At 36.4% G+C, this 23,947-nt stretch overlaps 1 protein-coding gene across 10 annotated transcripts in view; it reads left to right on the top strand.

Annotated features, from left to right (window-relative positions):
* The window catches only part of camk2g2 (calcium/calmodulin-dependent protein kinase (CaM kinase) II gamma 2), a 124,322-nt gene that overhangs the window by 72,122 nt on the left and 28,253 nt on the right, over positions 1-23,947 (top strand). For all 10 annotated transcript variants that reach the window (XM_039768155.1, XM_039768173.1, XM_039768165.1 and 7 more), the window contains exons 4-12: positions 2,461-2,515; positions 3,112-3,177; positions 5,421-5,493; positions 7,087-7,189; positions 7,320-7,403; positions 7,501-7,595; positions 8,356-8,478; positions 9,114-9,197; positions 18,296-18,338. In XM_039768155.1, the coding sequence (XP_039624089.1) occupies positions 2,461-2,515; positions 3,112-3,177; positions 5,421-5,493; positions 7,087-7,189; positions 7,320-7,403; positions 7,501-7,595; positions 8,356-8,478; positions 9,114-9,197; positions 18,296-18,338 (726 nt within the window). The remainder of the gene's footprint in view (positions 1-2,460; positions 2,516-3,111; positions 3,178-5,420; positions 5,494-7,086; positions 7,190-7,319; positions 7,404-7,500; positions 7,596-8,355; positions 8,479-9,113; positions 9,198-18,295; positions 18,339-23,947) is intronic.

Below are 23,947 nucleotides of genomic sequence, written 5' to 3'. Positions count from 1 at the left end.
TTATACAGTATGTTTCTAGATCAACTGTTTTAAAATGAACATAAAATGTAATTCTGATTCTGAAAAGAAAAAAAAAACACAAACAAAAAAGCAATAATGAGATTATCTAAACAATGATATCTTATGTGATTAGTTATCATACTTTGTTATTTCTAAAACTATTTTTTAAAGCCATTAGAGGCAAAATCTGCTTCATTCTATGAGCTTAAATCAAAAAGTAACGACAATTTGAAAGTTATGTGGTAATCGCAACGGACAGAAGCTCACACAATACATGTTTGTGATGGCTTATGGGTAGTTCAAGCACACACAGCGCAGCATTGTGCCATTAATGTAGTTGAAGCCAGGGTCAAGTGAACACGGGTGCTTTTTTGCAGGATGCAACATTGTAGAGCAATACGCCAAAGTGAGATTTCTTTAGGCAGAGGCAGTGAAACCTGCTGAAGTTCAACTTGTATGTCATTTCATTGTTTCCACTTAAACATTTTTGCATGAAAAACTTAACATTTTACTGAACACTTAATATTAAAAGTAGTTTTATAAAATGTTCCTTTTAACTTGTGACATAAAGAACTTTAAACACTCTTATTCATGTGCCTTGCATGGTAGTTTAAGCAGGATTGTAAAAAAAATCCTAAATCATATTATGTAACAATTCATTTGTTCCTCTTAAAATTTTAATGCATAGTGGTTTATGCCTCAATTTCTTTTTCATATTTTGTAATTATTCTGAAAGCAGTTAAAATGATATTGTGAATTTTTTTTTTTGTTACAAAGACATATAGTTAGACCTGTCAGATTTAATGTCACTATTCAAATAGAATTTACTTGAGAAAAGGCTTATTCAAAGGCAAATGCTCACTTTAGATTTTAAAAGGACAGTTGTTTGTTTTACATTGCACTAATTCTGGAATTGTGTTAGTCCAGACACACTATTCAGTTCCAAAATAATTTGTAAATCTGTCTTTCACGTAACTTACGTGATCATACTTTAGAATGGTTAGCTTGTTATGTTCATTAGTAAAACTTGTATCCAAACCCACTCACAAAGTAGTTTGGATCAACTGTTTCCTACCCCATTCCTCACTTTTTTAATCTACAGGTGTACTGCCTGTTCGCTAAAAGTGTTATTCTGCATCTAATCCATTCTGATTTACCCTTAACCCTTAGATACTTCATAATGTCTTTGCATCTAACAGTCATTAACGCAAATTGGAAATAACTCATAATTCTGATTTCCTTTTATCATTAAACTTTAAATCTCCACTTTAAAGAAACTTTTCACTTAAATTGTTGTGAATGAAAACATCTGCTAAATAAAAATTATAATGAGGACTAAATAACTACAGGTCATTGCAACACAACATGTAGTATATTCAGTTACATAATTTGTGAGACACAAACTAACACAGTGCCTAAATTTGCATAAAAATGAAGTGGCTTCAAGGACCAAAAAAGCTACTTAGTTGGAGACAGACACAATAATGAACCCATGTAGCATATTTAAGCAGTCATGGGGAATGTTGTCTGGGTTTCATATGTGCATTACATGTCAAGTTCTACTTTATTTTAGATCACTTCGCTTTGTACGCTCAGAAAATCCCATTTTTTTTTGCTTTCATGCATCACTTTTGTTTGAAGTCTGTAACATTCACTCACAAATGTACAAGTCCAAATCATTTCATGCTTTGAAGACTCACCACGAGTTAAAAAAAAGTTAAAATATTAATAATAATGTAGCAAAGCACAGTTGAAACACACATGGCTTGTAAGGAATTAAACTCCTTTTCATAGTTGATTTTATGGCTGTCAGTTTAAGTCTAAAGACAAGATGGCTGTGCCACTGCTCCTCTTTTAAAGGGTGCACTTGTGCAGGATTTTGATGGCTCTTATATTTACATAATGTTGCCTGCTATGATTTTTTCCTATCTAGATGGACTGGCTTTTGTTCATGTTGCTGCTGACACTCTTATCATAATAATACAGTATAAGAAAACATCTAGAATCAGTAACCCAACTATGAATATATTTGAATATTTTCTTATTTTTATTTTGAATATTCAAGCTTCATTTTTAGATAATTTTAAATCCCTAATGTAAAAAAAAAAAAAAATAAATAGCAAATTATCTCAATTTCGACTAATTTCGAAAAATAGAAGATCAAATATGAAACTAATAAGCAGTGATCTCAAAAACAAGCTTTTAATAAATTAACAGAAAATTAGTAGCTTGGCTGAATGTGACATTCCTGTTAGCATTCATTACTTTATTGTTCCTGTTGTTTTATGAACGAATTCAGCTTTGAACAGTGTTGTGATCAAAAAAGGTAAGTTTCTAAAATGAAGGGATGGATGTCCTTAATAGGACAGCACAGAAGCAAAACTCTTAGCCAACGGCAGCACTCCATAATGAATGCAGTAATCTATATAACTGTCCTGACTTCTGCACTTTTATTTTCAGTGAGACTCCATGACAGCATCTCTGAAGAGGGCTTTCATTACCTTGTCTTTGATCTGTGAGTATCAGTGGGTTGGTTTCTTTGCTTCCTCTTCTATCTTATTGTTATTTCCTGCTAAACATACATGAATATTCTTTTGAATGACCAACATATTCATCAGCTCTACATATGCTTTTTAATTATGCCCACCTAATTGAATTCCTTTATCGGTAAAAAAAAAAAAAATATGGAAATTTAAAAGATAATGGCAAAAAACGCCAAAACAACAGTGAAATGAGCAAACTTACAAGCTAATCATTTTGCTTCAAACCTTTTGTCTTTTTGTACTCCAGTCCAGTTCATGTTCCTCTATACTAAAGCCTCCTAGAAACTGACTGATGCTCCCTAGTTTTCCATTCTTTTACTCAATTTCATCTGTTTCCACCTACTATTTCAAGTTCTTCTCTCCATTTTTCTATCCTGGGTCACAAATGGATCTTCTTCATTTACTACTAGTACTTCAGTTCCTTGCTTCTAGTCCTTAATGTTTTGGCCAGTACTCATTTAATTTGTTCTAATGTCTGATTTAGGATAATACTGTTGATTTCTAAATTTACATTACATAAATGGCTTCTGAGCCTTCTGTCTTCATACAACAGTGTTTCTTTCTACAGGGTAACTGGTGGAGAACTTTTTGAAGACATAGTTGCTCGAGAATACTACAGTGAAGCTGATGCCAGGTAGAATCATCTGATGAAACATTTTTGTCTTTAACAAGAAAAAAATGATAAATAGACTATTTGGTTTTAAATTTACCAAGCTAAGGAACCGAGGTGAAATTAACAATAATTAACTTGATCTTTCTGTGGTGAGGTATAATTTCGACCAGTTAACTTAAGATGTCACTAATGGCAGAAACTAACCACTTAACCAGTTTGATTAGTCATGACTTGATATTTAGATCACAATTGAGACAGTGGTACTGCTTAGTCTAACATGATCATCAACACACTGACCAGGTGACTTGGGTTTTATAGACTTGTATGGAGTTGTGACATCAAATTAATAACTTGAAAATTTAATCTTAGGCCTTGTTCTTTGGTATAACTGTGTATTGAGTCTGTCCCAATACACTGCATTTTTTTTTTGTTCTTTTCATTTTTGCTTGACCTCAGGGAAAGAAAAAAAATTCCCCTGAAGCCTTATTTTTTGAGTGTCTTGCAAACTGTGGTAGCAGCAGCTGAAACTTTGAATTTGGGGGCAGGGAGGGATGGTTTGAAGGCCCAATAATAAGAGCTAATATATTAGGAGAGTATAGCAGCAATCCACAGAGAATGTTTTTGCCATTTTTGGGCAAAAGTCTTCACACGCTTATTGTTGCAGGCCTAGTTACAGCTTCTGTTGCTCCTCTTTAGCTGTTTTGCAATATTGAATTGGCTGTTTTCATTTCTACTCTACTGGTCAGAATTGCTGGTAAGGCATTGTGGCTCAGATAACTGTGTAACCTTTAACCTCCAGGCTTTTGAGTATCCTTTTGATCCTTATGGTAGTTGATTAAAATGTAGTCTGAGAGGATTATTACTGGTGTACTGGAAGATGAAATATTTCTAATCATTTAGGAACATGAACTTATATTAAAATGTGAGCGGCATGAAACATGTTGTGCCTTATGGGGTTATATTCAGTATTCTCAAGTAATGCAGGAGGATGTTTAAAGATGCAGGAAAAATTCTCCTGTGTTTTGTTTTTAGTGTATCTGAATGTTTTATGTTCTGATTATTTTACTTTCAAACTCCTGCACAGTCTCACATCTTCCCTTGAAGGTGCATTCTTGACTACATATGCAGCTCTCCAGCTATGAAGATATATGTTTCCTTTGTGACTTAATACACAGTGCCTCCATGTCTGATTAAGTAGTAGATTTAAAAAATTGGGTACACTGCTACAGAAGTAGCACAGCCTCGGTATGTGAAACTGGTTATCTAAGTTCACATATGTGATTATGCAGTTGCACTGTATGATGTGATGCACAGCTTCACTTTTGTGATGAAGCACTTGTACAGTGTTTTAAGGCTTACATGGCCACTTTTCTTCTTGCGATAAAGCCTCTGCACTGTGTATACATGCTCTGTAGGTTTGACTTAGCAGCTGCACTTTGTGTCTGAGTGCACAGCCTTCCTGATATGACTCAGCAGCTGAACTGTATGATTGACACAGTTCTCATAGATATATTTAAACAGATGTGCTGTGCATCTCAGTATGTATCCCTTACAGATGTGGCTTATCATCTGTACTCTGTTTGGCTGGATGTACAACTCTGGGATGTTACTAACCTGCTGCACTGTGCAGTTGTTTAAGAGCCCTGCAGATGTGAGTAAGTGGTTGTGCTTTCTTTAACTGTGTAAGAGCCATAAAGTAATCTACCCAGATGTAGCTAAGCACCTGTGCTGTCTATGTGTGCGTTTTGGATGTACAGATCTCAGATGCTGCTACACAGCTACATTATGCAACTGGGTAGACAAGCTCAACCTCCAGATGTTAAGTAGTTTCAGTGTATGGCTGACTATACAGATGTGAATACCTGATTGTATAGTCACCGAGATATGATTAAAATCTGCCCTCACTGGAAGAAGATGTTCAACCCTCCATGTAACAAAGTAATTACATACATAGTGCCTTCTGATATGTCAGAACGTTTGCACAATTTGAGATAAGGTGTACTGTCTGACCAAGCCTTCTGTGATTGGTCAAATAATTTAATGAGTAATTAGGAATGTGCTTTATTTTGCTGAATACCTAGCCACAGTATCTAATGCAGAACTATGTTGCTGTATGGCTGGGTATTATCTGTCCATATATGTTAAATCAGTTTAATTTTGATTAGGTATTTTGACTCTTTGATGTTATTCATTTGCTACATTGCAAATGGAGTATTTATTACTCTAGATATTACTTAGCCTTTGCTTCTTCTTATACTTCCTAGTCATTGCATCCACCAGATACTGGAGAGCGTCAATCACATCCACCAGCATGACATTGTTCACCGAGATCTGAAAGTGAGTATCAATCACCATGGTAACCTTTCTCATTAGCACAGTGCCTGCCATCCCCATAGCGATTCTCTATGTCATAACTGATCAAGCCATCCTTCCAGGGATCTTTGGCAGCCTGGGAAGTGTCTTGGAAAGTTGAAGAGTCACACTTAACACTTGTCTTACTGCATGACCCCTTGTTAGTTACTGTTGTATGAAATTGCCTAGGTTACTTTTTAATGCCATTTGGATCTCTTCCTTTGCTTCTTCCTAGGATTTGTTTCCTAAGACTGAGTTAGGTTGACTGTCTTTCCTACTCATTCAGTTTTAATGCCTAGACCATATCTGGATCCTAGAGCCAGTGTAAACTGAATTAAAAGTAAACAGGCTTATGAAAGAGTGATTACTATGGAAGTCAATGTCATTATGTTACCTATAATTTATCATGATGGCTTGACTGAGATTGGTGAAATTTAAGATACACGTTCAACAGTTTAATTTTTTGCAGGGAGGCTTTCAGTGTCAATCTCAACCTCATGTCTTATGTAACTGTTGTATTAAATTAATATCCTAGTATGCCTTTGCCTAGAAAAGGAACTGAGGACAAAAAGATATACTAATGAATAAATCGAAGGCAGAATGTGACTGGCCAGTCTTGCCTAATGAAAACTGTGTTAATGAGTAATCGCTTCTAAAACATGACAACATAACATAAAATCACATGCTGAACACCCTTGAGAGTTTATGTTCATAGCTCATCTGATGCTCACATGTCATGATATCTGCAACTATATGCAACTGAGAATATTGTCTTTGCTATACTTACATGCCCCCAATAACAGACATACATACAGTGGAACCTCGATTCACGACCATAATTCGTTCCAAAACTATGGTCGGAAAACGATTTGGTCGTGAACCGAAGTAATTTCCCCCATAGGATTGTATGTAAATACAATTAATCCGTTCTAGACCGTACGAACTGTATATAAATATATTTTTTTAAAGATTTTTAAGCACAAATATAGTTAATTATACCATAGAATGCACAGCATAATAGTAAACTAAATGTAAAACATTGAATAATAATACTGAGAAAACCTTCAACAACAGAGAAAACTAACACGGCAATAGTTTGCGCTATAGCGCTACGAACCACTCGCTAAAAACACTTTTTTAATGAGTTTTAAGCACAGGGAAAAAAAATTAACATTTGAAAAATCCGTAATTTAATAAACCACCAAGAAAAGTAACATTGCAACAATGCACGCTACGTTAAAACAACGCTCGGATCTGTCTCTTTAAAAACAAGCCTGGTGCATTCTTTAACTGTCTTTGCAAATCTTTCAGTTTGTCATTATTAGTGATTGAGTGTAGATTGATTGGCAAAATTGGTAGATGCATCGATTTAAAATGAAATCTACAACACAATAAAGTGTACAGCAAGTGATGGAGTTTGAAGACTTTCTGAATTCACTGTTTTCTGTTTAACTGATTGTGACTTACAGTGAGCACAACGTATCATTCACTGTAACCAGCAAGTGTAGTTAAAGCAGAACTGTTTTGACCTTAGCAGTGTCCAGGGTAGTACTTAACAGTTGACATCTTGTTTTGCAGCCTGAAAATCTGTTATTGGCAAGCAAGCTGAAAGGAGCAGCGGTGAAGCTGGCAGACTTTGGGCTGGCTATTGAAGTGCAAGGAGAGCAGCAAGCATGGTTTGGTAAGTATATTAATATGCATATTTTGCGGCTTGACAGAGAGAGTCATGTCCAGTCTTGAAATATGTCTCTAATTGCTAGTATTGGAAAGTAGAATAAGCCAATTCAAAGGTCTTTCACCTGTCTTTACAGGTTTTGCTGGAACACCTGGTTATTTGTCCCCGGAGGTTCTACGCAAAGATCCCTATGGAAAACCAGTCGATATCTGGGCATGTGGTACGTTTGTGAGCTTTTGGAGATATTGTAATATGTATGGTGAAATCCAATTCACTTCTGCCATGTGTCTTTCTTTATTTTCTTTTCACCTGTCTAGGGGTGATCCTTTATATCCTCCTTGTGGGTTACCCACCATTTTGGGATGAAGACCAGCACAAACTCTACCAGCAGATAAAAGCAGGTGCCTATGATGTAAGTGTCTCTTAAAGAAGTTGTGTACTTTTTTATTTTGCTGTTATACTAGTCCCATATTTCCCTTTGTTTCATAGGTTGGCTTGTGGAGTGGTTTTCAGTATTTGGAGTGTGTACTAAATAGAGTTATCCCTCAATAGACATATTAACAATCACACAGCTCTGGGTTTTATATCTGACCTAATGACTATTGACTGAAGAGTAAGTCTGTGAGTTATCCAGAGTACTAAAACACAGAGCACAGGAAACACCAGCTTCAGTTGGTCAGGGCTGTTAAAGAGTAATATGTTGGTTTTCTTTTCTTTTCTTTTTGTTTTTTAAATTGTCTGTGATGTTGCTATTGATCCCGCTATTCTGCAAGATGAATTCTGGGGGGGGTTGGATCAGTTGCTGTATCTTTGGGTACTCCATTTTGCATTTTTTATTTTGAGAACATAGAAAGGAAAGGAAATGGAGCACATCATGTCCTATTTCTTAATGCAGCAGTTTGAAATTCACATTTCCTTTTAGAATTTACTGTTTCCTATTTTTTCTTTTTGTCCATAGTTTTAAAGTTATTTGCAGTGGAAATGTCCTAATTTGAAATCAAAATCTTTTTTTCAAATGCAAAGAAGAGGTGGGCTTTCTGTCCAAAAAGCGCTAGTGATGCTAGAACTGTTACTATTCATAGTACATAGTCTTAAACCACGTTAATATGTCAATAAATGAGGTCTACCTTGATACTAAATTGATGTGTTGTACTTTTTCATTACCCTTACAGTTTCCCTCCCCTGAGTGGGACACTGTTACTCCAGAAGCCAAGAATCTTATTAACCAAATGCTGACCATCAATCCAGCCAAGAGGATCACAGCTGACCAAGCTCTGAAACATCCCTGGGTCTGCGTGAGTATCCAGGCCTAAAGAATATTGCTTATTCCCTGTCTTTCTCTAACACTTTGTTTGCTTTGTCTCTTTAGGTGGGGACATAATATCTTTTTTTTTTTTCCAAAAGTTGAATCTTTATATAGAATTCCTTGTTAGATGAGTGATTTAATTTTTGTTAATTCATTCCCTGAACTTTTAGTTAACTAAATATCTGACCTTTTCTACAGTTCCCATCTGCTTAAGTTTGTATGTTCCCTTGGTTCTTTTGTTTGCATAAATGAAGATTTATATAATTTAAAGAAAAAACGGTCATCTCTATTTACCCTGAGGTTTTGACAGACTTATGGAAGATTGGATACCTAAATGGCATCTTTATTGGTTGAGGTAGACCAAAAATTAAAATTTCCCTTTTTCCCTACAAGTCTCTTTTGTGTTTTTGTGGAGGAATTTGAAATTCTTTTCCTACACGTAAATACAAAATTCATACACTTTGTTTGTTGTTTTATCAATGACAGATTTTCCCAATATTTGTCCAATTGCATAAACATATATATGTCATTTTATATCAAAGGAAATAAATCTCTCTTTAATGCTTTTACCAATCTTATTTTTGTCAGGAATAGAACTCACTCTTTTTCCTCTTTTGCATATAGCAACGTTCCACTGTGGCCTCAATGATGCACCGACAAGAGACTGTTGAGTGTCTGCGCAAGTTTAATGCTCGCAGGAAGCTAAAGGTATAGTGTCACTATTAATTTGTTCCCTGTCTTTCTCACTACTACTGTTTATCTGAACAGGGCAAATTATGGTATTTTGTTTAGCAAAAAAATCTACTTTTAAAAAAAAAAATGCCCATATAGAAGTGTAACTATGTGTTCCAGGTAAATATCTATTCTTAAAGGCATACCCTACTCTATAAAACTTTCACTTAAAGTACTATATGAGATTTGAATGTTTCATATTAACAATTTCATTTTCATTGTTTGTCTAATAAAAATAAATCTGTACAGCTCTTGCCTGCTGCAGTCCCAGGACACATTATGCGGAATGTATCTCTTTATTGTATTGGGGGCATCTGGGTACTCCCAGTAAAGGTGTAGAGAATGTTGATTGAGATGGGAAGGCCTGGTCAGCCCTGCTCAACATTAATTGCCACTGTGACCTTCACCAAGAAAAGCAGCATGAAAGCGATTAAATTAATGATGACTACATTAAGCATATTATAGATTTAAATATATGAGAGCAATTTCAAATTAACATGAACACATTCTAACAATACAACCTTATTTAATACTGGCCAGTGACAGAAGATAAGATGGTAAGCAATAAACTGAGTCAGTTATACTTGTATTATGGAGGAAAGTAAACCTCTGTGGGCCCACGGTCTGTTATAACAGAGTTCAGATAAATAATAACCTTAGCCACTTTAAGCTTTATATGTAAGAAGGAAGAATTTGAATTCCAGTGAAAAGGCATAAAGGAATACTATAACCAAATCTTTTTTTTTTTAATATATTGCTTTAGCCCAAGTAATTTGTAGTGGTGGCTTAGAAAAAAATATAATGTAATGTTGTTTGTACAGAATGAATAGAAAAGTTTAAAATATAATAGATCCCAATGGTGACCAATGCTGTGCAATGACAAACTATGTGGAAAAACATCCATTGTAAAAGAAAAAAAAAATCTCACATTACTCAAGTTGCATAGTCCACATGTAAGTTATCCAGCTATATGCTCAATAAAAAGACACATGCTTTTGTGCAAACAGTGAACAAACTGCAGTTACTACTGCTTATCTCCAGAGAAAAGGTAATGACTAAATATACCAATGTATTGTTTGCATCTGGCTAATAAACATCAATAAGGAACTCATGATATATAGACAGAATTTTATTTATCCCCAGGGGAAAATTTGTCTTTTTATAGAAGTTCTTTAAATAAATACATAAACACTATAGATAGTTAAGTAAGTAAATAAATAAATAAATATACACTCACACTTTGGTCTGACCACCTACTAGAATGGCCATAAAGCACGAAAATTCAAAGGAACGAAAAGTTCTGTCTTAGCTGTCACAGTCTCAGTGGGTCATTTTGCAAACATTTTGCTTTTAGTATAAAAGTGCGCCAGTAGCGTTCTTGACACACTTCTCCTGAATAATTCGTTGGCTGACAGAACTCAGTGTTAGTTTGTCAGAGAGAAAATGTACAGCATTGTTCATAATGGCACTCAGTTTTGAGAGCAGCCAAAATAAATATTCCTGAAGTTGTTAGACCAAAGGGAAACTTCTTTCCATTCATTTATGGAAGATTAGGACATTGCTGAGCCATAGCATTTGAAGTTATTAAAACTATTAAGCTGTTTGTAGAATTTTGTCATTATATTAGGGCAGTCAGCACTATAAGGTACCTTACAGGTTGACATGTTAAATATAGAGGTACTAGTGACTTATTTTTATTTTATTGCTGCTCAGAGATAACTTATTCAGCACTTATGTGATATCACATTGATTCGATCCTCTTACAGAAACATGAAATTGAAAGAAAAAAATTTTTTAACTGCAACTTTTCTCTAGCATTGCACTTGGGCTATATATATATATATATATATACTAGTTCATTTATAGCTTTATCCTCAGTGTTCCTCTCTGCCTTTAAGCTTCCCTAATATTCTTAATATTCCTAAAAACACACACATATATATATATATATATAAATAAATATATAAACACATAATATTGCCAAATGTTGATGAACACTTGACCATCACATCTGTATTAGTTTGTTGGACATCCTACATTCATTGGCAATAACATGGAGTGTCCCCCCATTTTACAGCTATAACAGCTTCAGGTTTTTCTTGGAAGGCTTTCCACAAGATTTTGGAATGTATCTGTGGGAATTTTTTACCATCCAGTCGAAAGATCATTTGTGAGGTCAAATACTGATGTTGGATAAAAGGATCTGGGCATTCTAATTCATCAGAAAGATGTTCAGTAGGGTTGCATTCAGGGTTCTGTGTTTGCCAATCATATGCCTCCACACGAACTACTCAAACCATGTCCTTATATACCTGGCTTTGTGTGTAGGGGCATGGTCATGCTAGAACATTAAAAGGACTTCCACAAACTGTTGCCACAAAGTTAGAATCCCACAGTTATCTAAAAAGCCTGTGTATTCATATATGCTGTAGCATTAACAGCACTCTAAACAGGAACCGAGGGACTTGCCCAAATATTGAAACCAGACCATTATCCCTCCTCCACCAAACTTTGCAGTAGGCACTGTGCAATCTGGAAGTTAGCATTTTCCTGGCATCCATCAAACCTGTATATTTCTATCAAACTGACAGATAATAAAGTGTAGTTCTTCACTCCAAACAACATGTTTTTCCTGCTTCACAGTCCAGTGGCAGCGTGATTAACAGCACTTCAACCAATGCTTGGCAGGAAGCACAGTTCTTGTTGTGATGTTGCTTCCAGAGGCAGTTTAGAATGCTGTTTTGATGAAATATAGGATTGATGATATGCTATGTATTGCAGTACTCGGCTACCTTGCTCTATGAGATTTTGTGTCTGAGCTGTTTTTTCTCCTATAAGTTTCTATGTCACATTGATAGCAGTTAATAGTACAGTTGACCAAGGAAGATCTAACAGAGCAGAAATTTCATGTAGTGACTTGTGGCAAAAGTAGCATCCTATGACAGTGCCATGTTTAAAGTCACTGAGCTTTTGGTACATCCCATTCTACTGTCATTATTTGTCTATGTAGATTGCATGGCTTTGTGCTTGATTTTATGAACCTTAACTATGGGTGCAGCTGAAACATCTGAAGTTAATGATTTGGAAGGGTGTCTGCATATATATGTAACTATATATGTATATACCATGCTACCAGACAATTTGTTTAGTCAATTAGAATATCAACTTAATTACCTTAAAAGTTTTTCTCCAAAATAATGATTATGAGACAGATTTATTTCAATTCTTAACCCCTATGTCATATTTTCAGTCAGTCAAAAGTTTACATACAATTAGTTGACCATCTCCTTAAACAGATTGAATGACTCCAGGAATTGATGTCATTACTTTTAGCAGCTTCTGAGTACTGTAGTAATTAGTGGTTAATTGGGACACTTGTGGTTGTATATAAGGGCCTACCTATAGAGCCCAGTGCCTTTATTAAGTTCAATTATATATATAAATTATTAAGTTCAGGTGGTTAAGACAATGGTTAAATCAAAAGAACAGAGTCAAGACCTTAAGAGGAAAATTGTTGAACTTTACAAGTTGGGTTTCTCCTTAGGAGCTGTCTTTAAATTTTCCATAATATTGTAAGCAACTGTGCAATCAAGTGCACAAAATTATAAAAAGCTTGCAGACATACAGACTTTCCATCATTCAGGAAGGAGACACAAAGTATCTCCCAGGGATGAACAAAGTTTGCTATGAAAGATACAACAGAACCCCAAGATAACAACTGAGGAACTGGTGAAGGATTCGGAGACACAGAGATCAAAAGTGTCACTATCCACCATTAAGAGAGCACTTCATCACCAGAGCCTGAAATGTTGCCAGCCAAGGAAGAAACCATTACACTAAAAGCATCATAAAAAAAAGCTAGAGTATTCTTTTGGAGGAATGATTTCTGGTCAGATGAAACAAACTTTGAACATTTTGGCCATAATGATCAGAGGAATGTGTGGAAGCTACAAATTCTATGTTCTATGTTTTAAGCAATGCGTTTTAGGCCAGTATCATGAAGGGTAACAATGAGACACACACCCCCCCATATACTGATAGAAGAAAGTTGATCAGGACAATGTGAAGGTGATTCTTGCAGATGGATGTGAATCAAAATATCATTTTGTTGTAGTAGATCATTTGGTTGGAGACATGAACAAAACTAAAAAGTGCTATGTACAGAGTTGATTCTGAGGGTGTGAAAATTGAATTTTGTGAAAGATCCGGAGTTGAATGGGTTATACAGGGTAAATTGTGTATGAAGGGAGGCTACCTTAAGGAGTGAAAAGCGGAACATAAAGCAAAGCTAGAAAAAACAGGGATTAGAAAGATAAGTCGGAGTGTCATGCAGTGAGAGGAAGACAAAAGCCTAGTTATGACAACCATTTAGTATGACGGCAATAGGTGCTGTGCTAAGGAGAAACCGACTAAAGTGGCATAGATACGGGGAACGAAAGGCAGAGAATGATTGGGTGAAAAAATGCACTAAGATGGAAGTGGAGCGGATGAGGCCAAAGAAGATGATAGTTGGAGGTGGTGTCACATGATTTCAAAAAAATGGGTCTCTCCCCAGAGGCTGTCCAGGACTGTAGAGTGTAAAAGAAAAAGATTTGTGGACAACTGTCTTTACAGGATAAAACTGGAAAATGGCTGTGAACATGGTGATTATGATGTGAGCTTTATAAAATAGATTCAGTAAATTTTCAAAGAGAAAATTTAAAAATTTGTCCAAAGGGCTTGATGTTTTATTTATGTAGTACTTTTCTCATACCCAATGTCGCTACATACAGTATAGCATTAGTAAGAGGACAAGACACAAAACCAGCAATAAATAATAATGAGGAAAAAATCAAAATGTAAGAAGGGCTACAACAAAAAACATTGACCTAGAATGCAGAGAAAAAAAATAAAATCTTCAGAAAGAGTTAAGAGAAGAAAAAGTTGCACAAAAAGATTTTGAGTTCTGTTTTGATTGAAGACAGGAAAGCATTTTGGTAATGAATTCCAAAGCTTGGGCAATATGGCAATGAATGACCTGTCTCCCTGTGTACTGTAGATAGTTTAGTCTGACGGACCATCAACAGTCAATTACCAGAGAACCTGAATATATATGATGGGTTTTATGAGTGAATTAGTTCAGTTAGATAAGTAGGGGCTAGGCCACCCAAAACCTTAAAGGTGATAAGCAGTTTGCATTTTATATGCAAAGAAATTGGAGACCAATGTTACTGATAAATAACAGGAGTAATATTATATATTACAAGACATCATTATCCCATTCTAGTGTAGTTGGAAGAATTGGATTTATATAAATGAGTAGACTTAGGTAGCAAGCTAGTTGTTGTGATGGATTTTTCTGTCTAGAAATCAAATGAACTTGCTGTTCAGAAAAGAGCCTTATCCACCTAGCAACAGCAGCTATGTGCCTGACATAGAGTGTAATAACTAAAATGTATCAGCCCTCGTTTCTGCAATGCCCACGTAGAAAAAATGTATAGATAATACAATTATCTAGGAAAACAGTCAAAACAAAAGACAACAAAATAAGTCAGAATTGATCTTAAATTGACACTAAATATGTGCAGAATCTGACAGAAGTGTTGCTTTGACTATTCAAAGACATTCATTGATTAGTGACACTTCACCATTAACTATGGCAGCAAACACATCTTTCTAGATTTATATTATGCAAAATATATCAGGAACTGATTCCTAATTGTGAACAGTACCATCAGGTGCTGGTCTTGCAAGGTCATTATTTTTGGGACTGCTCTAAATTTAGACAGTTTGGGGGGGAAGATATTTGTTTACCTGTCAGTGTTGCTTATACAGTTCTTAATCCTCTAACAGCATTTTTCAAAATACGCTGAGAGTGATAAATTAACAGTGGTTTCTTACACTGCATTGTTAGCATATTTTGCTTAACTGGATGAATTCTAATGCACTTCTCATAACTCCATAGTAGAACGCTTTCTAAAACTAGAAAAAAAATCAAATTTTATTTATGTGAATCACTGTAGAGTCTGTTTAGAATTTTGTTTCTAATTTAAGTTTGATATTCTAGGAGGTATTTAAGAGTGACCATTTTTTATAATAAATAGCTCTCATTAATTAATAAAGGTTGAAGTTTTAAGCATTGATTATGCTTTAATGTATTTTAACTCTTTAAAATATTGTTTCATTTTCTATAACTAAGTAACTTAATCACTCTGAAAAGGAACCATATGAAGAGCTATTGGTCCTCAGACTAAAGAAGGGATGAGTTCAATGTGCAGTAGACATGCCCGGAATACTGCCTTAAGGGTGTGTTGTGTGGTTCAAGTAAAATTAGGCGAAAATGGGGGTGCCTGTAGGTGTAGGACATGATTCATCGTTTTTCATAATTTTTATGAATGATCAAGATAAAAAATAAGTAGAAGAAGATTAAGTTTTCAGTTTTTATGAATGATCAAGATAAAAAATAACAAGAAGAAAGTTAAGTTTTCAGATGCCATTAATCTTAGTGGAATGGTGGATACTATAAATGGATTTGAATAAAATTTATACTTGACAGGATGTACATCAGATGAAGTTTAATGTAGATAAATGTCATATTTTACAATAAGAAATAAAAATATTAGATCTAAGTACACAGTAATGAATCTGAAACTTGAATGTACTTCTTAAAGTACAATATATGGGAAAAACTTAAAAGGCACAGCGTACCTGCCGTTGACCACAACCAATGTATCACAATGATTAAGAAGGGTTAATAGGAATTTAAAATGAATTAATGCACAAATCTTTCTGTGCGTGTGTGTGTGTATGGTGGATGAATAACCATCCTGATCAAGAAAAAGGAAGATCCTGGTCAGATGTGTTTTCAGTACCTTTCCTGGCTGAGATAAAATGGAAGGGCAAAGAAAGAGTTAGCTCTGGGGACTGTTTATTTCCCCAGTTTATAGGTGGCTGCCTCCCTCTGGCACAGGTCCCATCCATACTCCTGCAGGGCATCTTGAGACATATAATCTTAGAGAACAGCCCTGTCAGGGTGTGCGGGTGCCACCAGAGGGAGCTATAAGTAAGATGCACACTTCAAAGGAGGTTCCGCCTGACCCAGAAGTGCTGCCAGGCTGTAATTTGACATCAGAAGCACTCCCAGGTGCTGAGATAAAAGGAGCCTTCCAGCTTTATCCAGATGAGCTAGATGGCGAATGGCACATGTGTTGAACACGATGGTGAACAGGTTGAGACATTCCTGTAAATCATCTTGCATATATGAAATATGTTTTGTGAATAGATTGCTTTTTCCATTTAAATGTTAACATAATTTTGACTCACCCTGTGTGTGCATGTATATTATATATACTGTGGAACTGGACCCAGACACAGACAAGCGGACAATGGTTTTGCACCCAACACACTCATTTATTATATACACTATTTACAAATATTTCAGTGCACACCCAGTGCCTCCAGCACTGATCCCCCAAAGTCCAGGCCTCACAGTCTTCCGTGCCTTCCTTTCTGGCCGCCTCCGCTCCTCTGTCGAGCTCTGTCCTCTTCCACCCAACTCTTGCCAATGAACGGAGGGAGGCGGCCCCTTTTATCCCAACCCGGATGGGCTTCAGCTGCATCCCGGACATCCCCCGCGAACACACCCCCGTGTGGCGGAAGTGCCGGCTGCGCACCCGGAAGCCCTCCGGGTCCCCAGTCTTCTTCCCCCCAGCACTTCCTGGTGTGGCGGAAGTGCTGAAGTCCAGGGTTCTTCAGGCACCGGGGCGCCGCCTGGCGGTGGCCACGGGCCCCTGCAGGGTTGGGCTTCCAAGCCCACTACCCATGGCCCCCAACACAACCAGGATGGTCACCCCCTCGTAGTCTGGAGGAGGCACAAGCCCTCCTCCGGTCCTCCTGGGTGCCCTGGCTGGGCTACACCCCCAGCCGCATGCGACAATACACACATACATACAGGGCAAGGACAGTTCCATACCTGCTCTACTGCAAGGGCAGTAGGGGCAAAGTAATTGGTTGTCCTCTGTAGGATCACGCTTACTGATTTGACCTGCTCTGCCACAGTGATGATTCCGAGCTGCATGTGTTCTAATCTGAAGATGGGAACTAAAGCAGGACAATTGTACGTGTCACAGCTCTTATCTTGAGTTCTGAGCTCTCCTGTAGCAGCACATCATATATATTGACTTAAGTCTTGACACTATATCTATCTTCTCTATACTGTAACAGAGTAACTGTATTTTCTTTGGAAACCTGGACTCACCTTCCTATCTCTCGTGGAACTCTGTGACCAAGGATTGACAATACGTGTATAAAAAAGGCAGCCCTTCATACTCGGCAAAAACTATTTTATTTGAAAATGAGACTTGTTTTAGATAGAATTACAGGTATGAAAATACAGAATGAAAACGAAACATTAGATGCAACTTCTTTTTAATAGAAATACAGGTATGAACACAGAATTAAAACGAGACGTTAAATCTAACTTTTTTTTTAATGGAAATACAAGTATGAATACAGAATGAAAACAAGACTTTAGAAATACAGGCATGGACACAGAATGAAAATGAGACGTTGGATGTAACTTTTTTTAATAGAAATACGGGTATGAATACAGAATAAAAATGAGTTGTTAGATATAACACAACTACTCTCGCAGACACTAGGTATGCATTTGGCTAGGTGTATGATGCTGTGCCTACACTCATGCCAAGACTGCCCAAGACCGAATATTTCACAACAGACTGTCGCTTTTTATGAGGCAGCCTGTTGCAGGGTTCCCAAGACTCAGCATGGCATTAAGTATTTTTACATCACATTATCATCTTCAGTGGCCATTTCTGGCCCAGAAAACATTCATTATACTGAAAATTACATTTCGTTAAAAACGAAATTTGTTTAACACCATGTTGTATGAACGTTTGTCCTGGCCCACAAAAAGTATTCGTTATTCTGAAATTTTCAATACTTTGCTATTCACTACAATGGGATTTGACCTGTATCATTTCACCACAGATTGACATCTGTAAACCTATGTCTTCTGCAACCTTTTTGCCCACTGTCTTTTTATATATCTAATATAATTTATTGCCTTGTTTCAGGGAGCAATCCTCACCACTATGCTGGTGTCAAGAAACTTTTCAGGTAAGCAGTTTTCTTTACTTTTTTGTTGAGTCAAATTTGTGGTGATTACAAAGAAAGGTTACAATTTATTTCTGAGGAAGAACACTTAAGCTTGTAACCTAGTTTCAGCAATCAGCAGCTCTGTCTTAATAGCTAGTAAAGGTTTCTTTTGTTACTTTAAAATTTGCTTCTTTGTTGTTCAAAACTCCTATGGTATATAAGCCTCTCTTGACAAAGGATTTAAGAAAAGTACTTTGCTTCCTTTGAAGTTGTGTATATAATAAAGTGCACATATGATAGGCAGTACACTACACTTGTGAAAGGTGGATTGTAAATATTATCACCTAGTCACAATGTATAAACTTTTACATTTTTCCAGAAGACACATGTCACATTACTTTCTTCCCAACATTGCTACTGAACGCTTTATAGCATAGCATAATATTGGTAGTCTCATATAATCAAAGTATTGCTAGATCATTTTGACGCATGGTTGCATAATCAGTGCAGCATTTTTCAGTCTGTTGTATTTAGTAGTTGTTAGTGTTTTTCCCCAATGTTTACTAATAAACTTTCAGTAGATATCCCATTTCATCTTACATTTTAGTCCAGTAGATTTGCAGATGAGTAAAGGTATTTTGCAGGCGTCATAGGAAGACACTGCATCTGGTAAAGCTTAGAGCATTTTATTTTCTTTATGGTCTTAAGCCATTCAGTTTATTGATTGCATGATGAAACAATAGTGGGGCTGCTGCCTCAGAACTTTGAGAGAATTGGTTCTAGTCTGGGCTCTTAGACTGCGACTGTGTGGAGTATATTTATGTGCATCTTACAATTGCACACACATCGTAAAATAGTTTATGATGGTCATTTTTGAACAAAACAAATGCCAATACATGTATTATGAGATTCAGACATTTCTAAAGAAGACAAACTGTGCATGATAGCTCGGCACTTAGTCTTCCTGTGCAACAATCTTTCACCCACCCCACACTCCTGGTGATGGTTTCCACCCAACAGGCCAAATCACAGTAAACGTTTTGTGCCATGTGGTTGATTTTGTTTTAATTTACTTCTGTATTAATGTGAGAAATCACGCAAGCAAATAGAAAATGTATCCTTATCACAAGAAAAATAGTACTAGAAATATGCATTAAAATGGATCAATAATCAATAACTGTCTTTGGTTGAAAAATTAACGTATTCATGAGTTTTTAAGCTTTTTCTTTGTGCCTTCCACTGTAAAGCGCCAGAGTGGGCAAGATATTTTATTTAAATTTATAGAAAGCGATTAAGTTTTGAAAACAATTTTGCATGGCAAATGCATATATACTAAGCTTGTGAAGAAATATTTAAACTTACCCTTTTTTCCTTTCTTTTACTATATTATAATCGGATTTAGTTTCAGAGTTATGTGACTCTGTAAATTTTGTTAGTTTTGCTAGGTACTTCTATCTAGGAATGTGAAAAAAAAAAATAAAAACAAAGGTGACAATAATAGTATTTTTTGGAAATCATTTAGAACAAGTAGTCTTGGTTGATTCATAATTTGAAAGAATACAATTTGTTTCAAAATTAGTATTACATATTCTGTGTAGTTTTTCCGTTCATTTCTACAAAGTATGACAGTAATTTTGAAGGTGACCATGTTACAGGTTTACAACTTTTTACTTGCAGTGGCACTCCTGAAAATTGTACAATTTTTTTTTTTTTAAGCTTACAGCCACATAAAACAATGAAACAGTTACCAGGTTATGTCATTAATGGTGTCTACAGTATTTTTAAAAGGTGTCACAGATTTGGAGGTCAGCAAAAGTCATTATCGACTTCACGTATCACTTGTTGTTTCTGTTGTGTTCAGCCACATGATTACATGAAAGATATAAAAGCTTTCAGCACCCATAAGGTGAATTTACATTTGCTAAGAAAAAAGAATTGTGCAGAAACTTGTTCAGATCTCAACTCTTTACTTGCACACTGCTTCCCAAAATGATTTAATTAACAATCCCTACTCAAATGTGGCGCACATGACTTGTGAAATTTGTGTAAACGTTTTGTTGAGTTATTTAGGCTTCTCTTGCAGTGGAGAAGAGGAATTGTAGTAGTGATTTCAGATTTTAATATTTGAAGATTGAAAGGTCTTTGATCTAAAGGGAGTATTTAAAATAAATTGAGAGAATCGTGATAACAGAGAAAACGCCATATTGTAAGTTAAGGTGCTTTTAGTGGTAATGAAACTATTATGGACTTGGTTTACTTAGAGTGATATTCTAACTTATATAAAGTTTATGCACCAATTTAAAATTTCTACATTACATATTCCATCCTTTTTTGTGATACCCACAACATTTAAATTTTCGTTTTAAAGATTATCTCCCTGTGGGGTTAGATTGCTTTTTTAAAGTAGGTGTATAATACCCATTCATTTTCTGAATTTGGGTTTTCTATTCAAGGTCAATTTAAACTTCCCATGTCGGTTCTTTCTGAGTAAGGGAATATCTGAATCCAACCAGAGATTTCCCATTTACAGTTTTTCTGAATTTCTAAAACACATTTACTAAAATCTCCTCTCCTTTTCTTAAAACACTAAGCACAAACCTTAAAATTCAAGCTACGCTCACAAAACCTTTGACTCATCTTGCATAATCAAACAATCTTCTCAAAACTGTATTATCTTTGCTCAAAAAGAAAAACTGCTTTCAGGTCATGCATTAAGCTGGTCAATACATAAACACTACTGAGCAGTCATTACACACTACAGCAAAAAGTTGAAACTGTTTTTAGGGCATATAGCTCCAGGAGAAATGTTTATTTACAATACAGTAAATGCATTTTGCATCTCCAAAAAAATAACTCAGTGGATTCAGCATTTACTGTACATAAAGTAAAATAAAGTAAGTACTACAAAAGACAGAATTTTCCGTAATGTAAATGAGAAGTACACCACAGTCCACAACCTATAATGCACCGTAAATGGCACAAAATCAAAGGACAGTAAAGAAGTGATTGGTCATTGGGCTTCATAACGTCTTTGGGCTGAGTCAGGCCACAGCACTTCATCAACATCACATGCTATATTCCAGGGCTGTGGAGTCAGAGTCGAGGAGTCGGAGACAATTTTGGGTACCTGGGGTTGGAGTCGGGGAAAAATGTACCAATTCCTAATAAATTTAAATTGTAATGAAAAAAAATACAGCAAGTTCAAATGTCCCATTTCACAAACAATAATCATAATTAAGTACTTCTCTGATGTAAGAATAAAGCCCAGTGCACACTACTAGTGTGAAGTTCAGCTGAGCTATTATATAACCTGATATTCACATATTGTAATCTGGATTATGGTACATTACAAAAGTGTTTTCATTTCATTTCAGACTAGGGGGCTTCGCTCGCCCACCCCTGGATTTGGTTTACCGGATAAACAATTTAAAGAGATTGTTATTTTCATGGGAATTGTTACATATGCATTTTTTTCACTTTTACTTACGACTTACGACTATTTGTCGTTTATTTTCTGCTCCGGGTATGGATAACTCTCTTTCTCGCGGGATGTATAACGCTGCTCGCATTGTGAAGGGGGTGGGGGCTGAACACTACGCTAAGGAGATGTGGTCGGATCAGCTGTTTTGAAAAAGAAAGTCTTGAACTTTTGCTGCTGCTGGCAACGAGTGTGCTCTGCCTGACGCGCTGCGCGTCGATCATTAAAAAGCCTGTACTGCAGCTGTCCTTTTGCCACTTTGCGTCTCCGACACTCGTGTTGTGAAAAGGGGGGTGGACTGAACGCACACTAAGGAGATGCTATTGGATCATCTGCTGGCTTGCTGCTGCTGGCGGGCTATGCGTTCTGCTTCTCTCTTGTCGTTGTTTTAACAGCTGGGAGCACATGAAGTGTGTCTGCCAAAAGCATTCCAACAACTGCTAGGTTAGATGTCCGTGAACTGCAGACAGATCAGCTGCTGGCTTTGTTCTCCTGCTGCTGTGGTGTATGTTCTGCTTGTCGTGCTGTGCGTCGATCATTTAAAAGCCTGTACGGCAGCTGTCCTTCTGTCTCACTGCCTTGTTTCATGTGACGTTAAAGTGTCTCTCGCAGGACACCAAATTGTGTCCCGAGAAGATGACGTCTCATCTCCCTGTCAAGATTTTTTTTTTTTTTAAATAATAGAAAGATATAATGTATTTAACAAATTCATTTGAGTGTAAACAAGTGTAATGATGTAGGTGTAGTGTGTGCTATGGCCTGATGTATGTTCAGAGGTTCTTGTCTTTTGTTTAAACTGGCCAATACGGTAGAGAGTCAGCTTCCTAGCCAGTAGTTCTATGGTTCAATGACGTGTATGTTGCCTTCTTGCAATCAACATGTAAAATACATTAGCGTATTAAACACAGAGGAGCTGAAGTCAGGGAGTCGGAGTCAGAAGTACCGGAAACTAAGGAGTCGGAGTCAAAGGATTTATCTACTAACTCCACAGCCCTGCTATATTCTCCCTTACCTGGCAACAGGGGAAAAACCCTCTCGTGTGCCAAATCCACCCTTGACACAACTCCACACTTATGTCACCACAGGCCAATTCCATGGCCTGTAGGAGATTTAGCCTGGTGTAGGGTTGTCTGTCATATACCTTCCACCGTCATGTAGAGAAAAACTCCTCTATTGGGTTGAGGAAAGGGGAGTACGATGGCAGGTACACATACATAAATTGCTCATTGATGTTATATCATGCTCTTATCTGTTCAGCACGGTGAAAACTGACATTGTCCCAAACTATAACATAGGTAGGATGCTCGCTGAGCTCATGATCCTGCTGCTCAATTCCAAACAAGACATCTCAAAGCCCACCAAGGAATGTAAAATGACGCTGGGTGATATATATGACCCCCGTGTGAAATGATGGTGTAAAACCCCACAGTTGCTTATGGCAGAACATATATCACATGGCTGCCATGCTGGCCAGGGACATCAACAATGGCCCACTGGCCAATTATGTTCCAGCCTCCCCTTTTCCTCTTTGTGAGGTTGAACCCTGCTTCATCCACAAAAATGTATTTATGATGTCTGATGTCATGATGTATGATATGTAGAAATAGATGTAGTTTTGTAAGTGCTACAAAAAGACACTATATGCACTCTTGATTAACATACATTGTATATACTGTGATGTCAGTAGTATGAATACATTAATATACTGTCTGAATGTACACATACTTTCAGGTCTTTGACCCTTTCTGAGTTCTTCATGGGTACCCTGTTGCGTTGGAGGACATAGTCGATGGTAGAAAGGCTGACACTATTGATTCCTTCAAAGTTTGTGTTGTCAATGTCAATTTATTTATATAGCACATTTAAAACAACATAGTAATGCTGCGGCCAAAGTGCTTTACAATAGTAGAATAAAAGAAAAACAAAACCAATAGACAATAAAACATAAATAGTAATAACATCTATGAACATAAAATAAGATACATAATAAATAGAAATAATGTTATATAATCACAAAGAGGAATCCATCAGTTTTACTGAAGGTCATGGAATGCAAGTGAATAGAAATGAGTCTTTAATCTTGTTTTGAACAGTTCAATTGTAGACGACTCTTTTATATGATAACTCTTTGCTGTATTTTTCACAGTCTAAT

This window comes from Polypterus senegalus, chromosome 1 (assembly GCF_016835505.1).
Source record: "Polypterus senegalus isolate Bchr_013 chromosome 1, ASM1683550v1, whole genome shotgun sequence".
In the NCBI taxonomy this organism is placed as follows: Eukaryota; Metazoa; Chordata; class Cladistia; order Polypteriformes; family Polypteridae; genus Polypterus; species Polypterus senegalus.
Note: the sequence above shows the minus strand (reverse complement) of the source record. Positions and strands in the feature narration are given on the sequence as shown.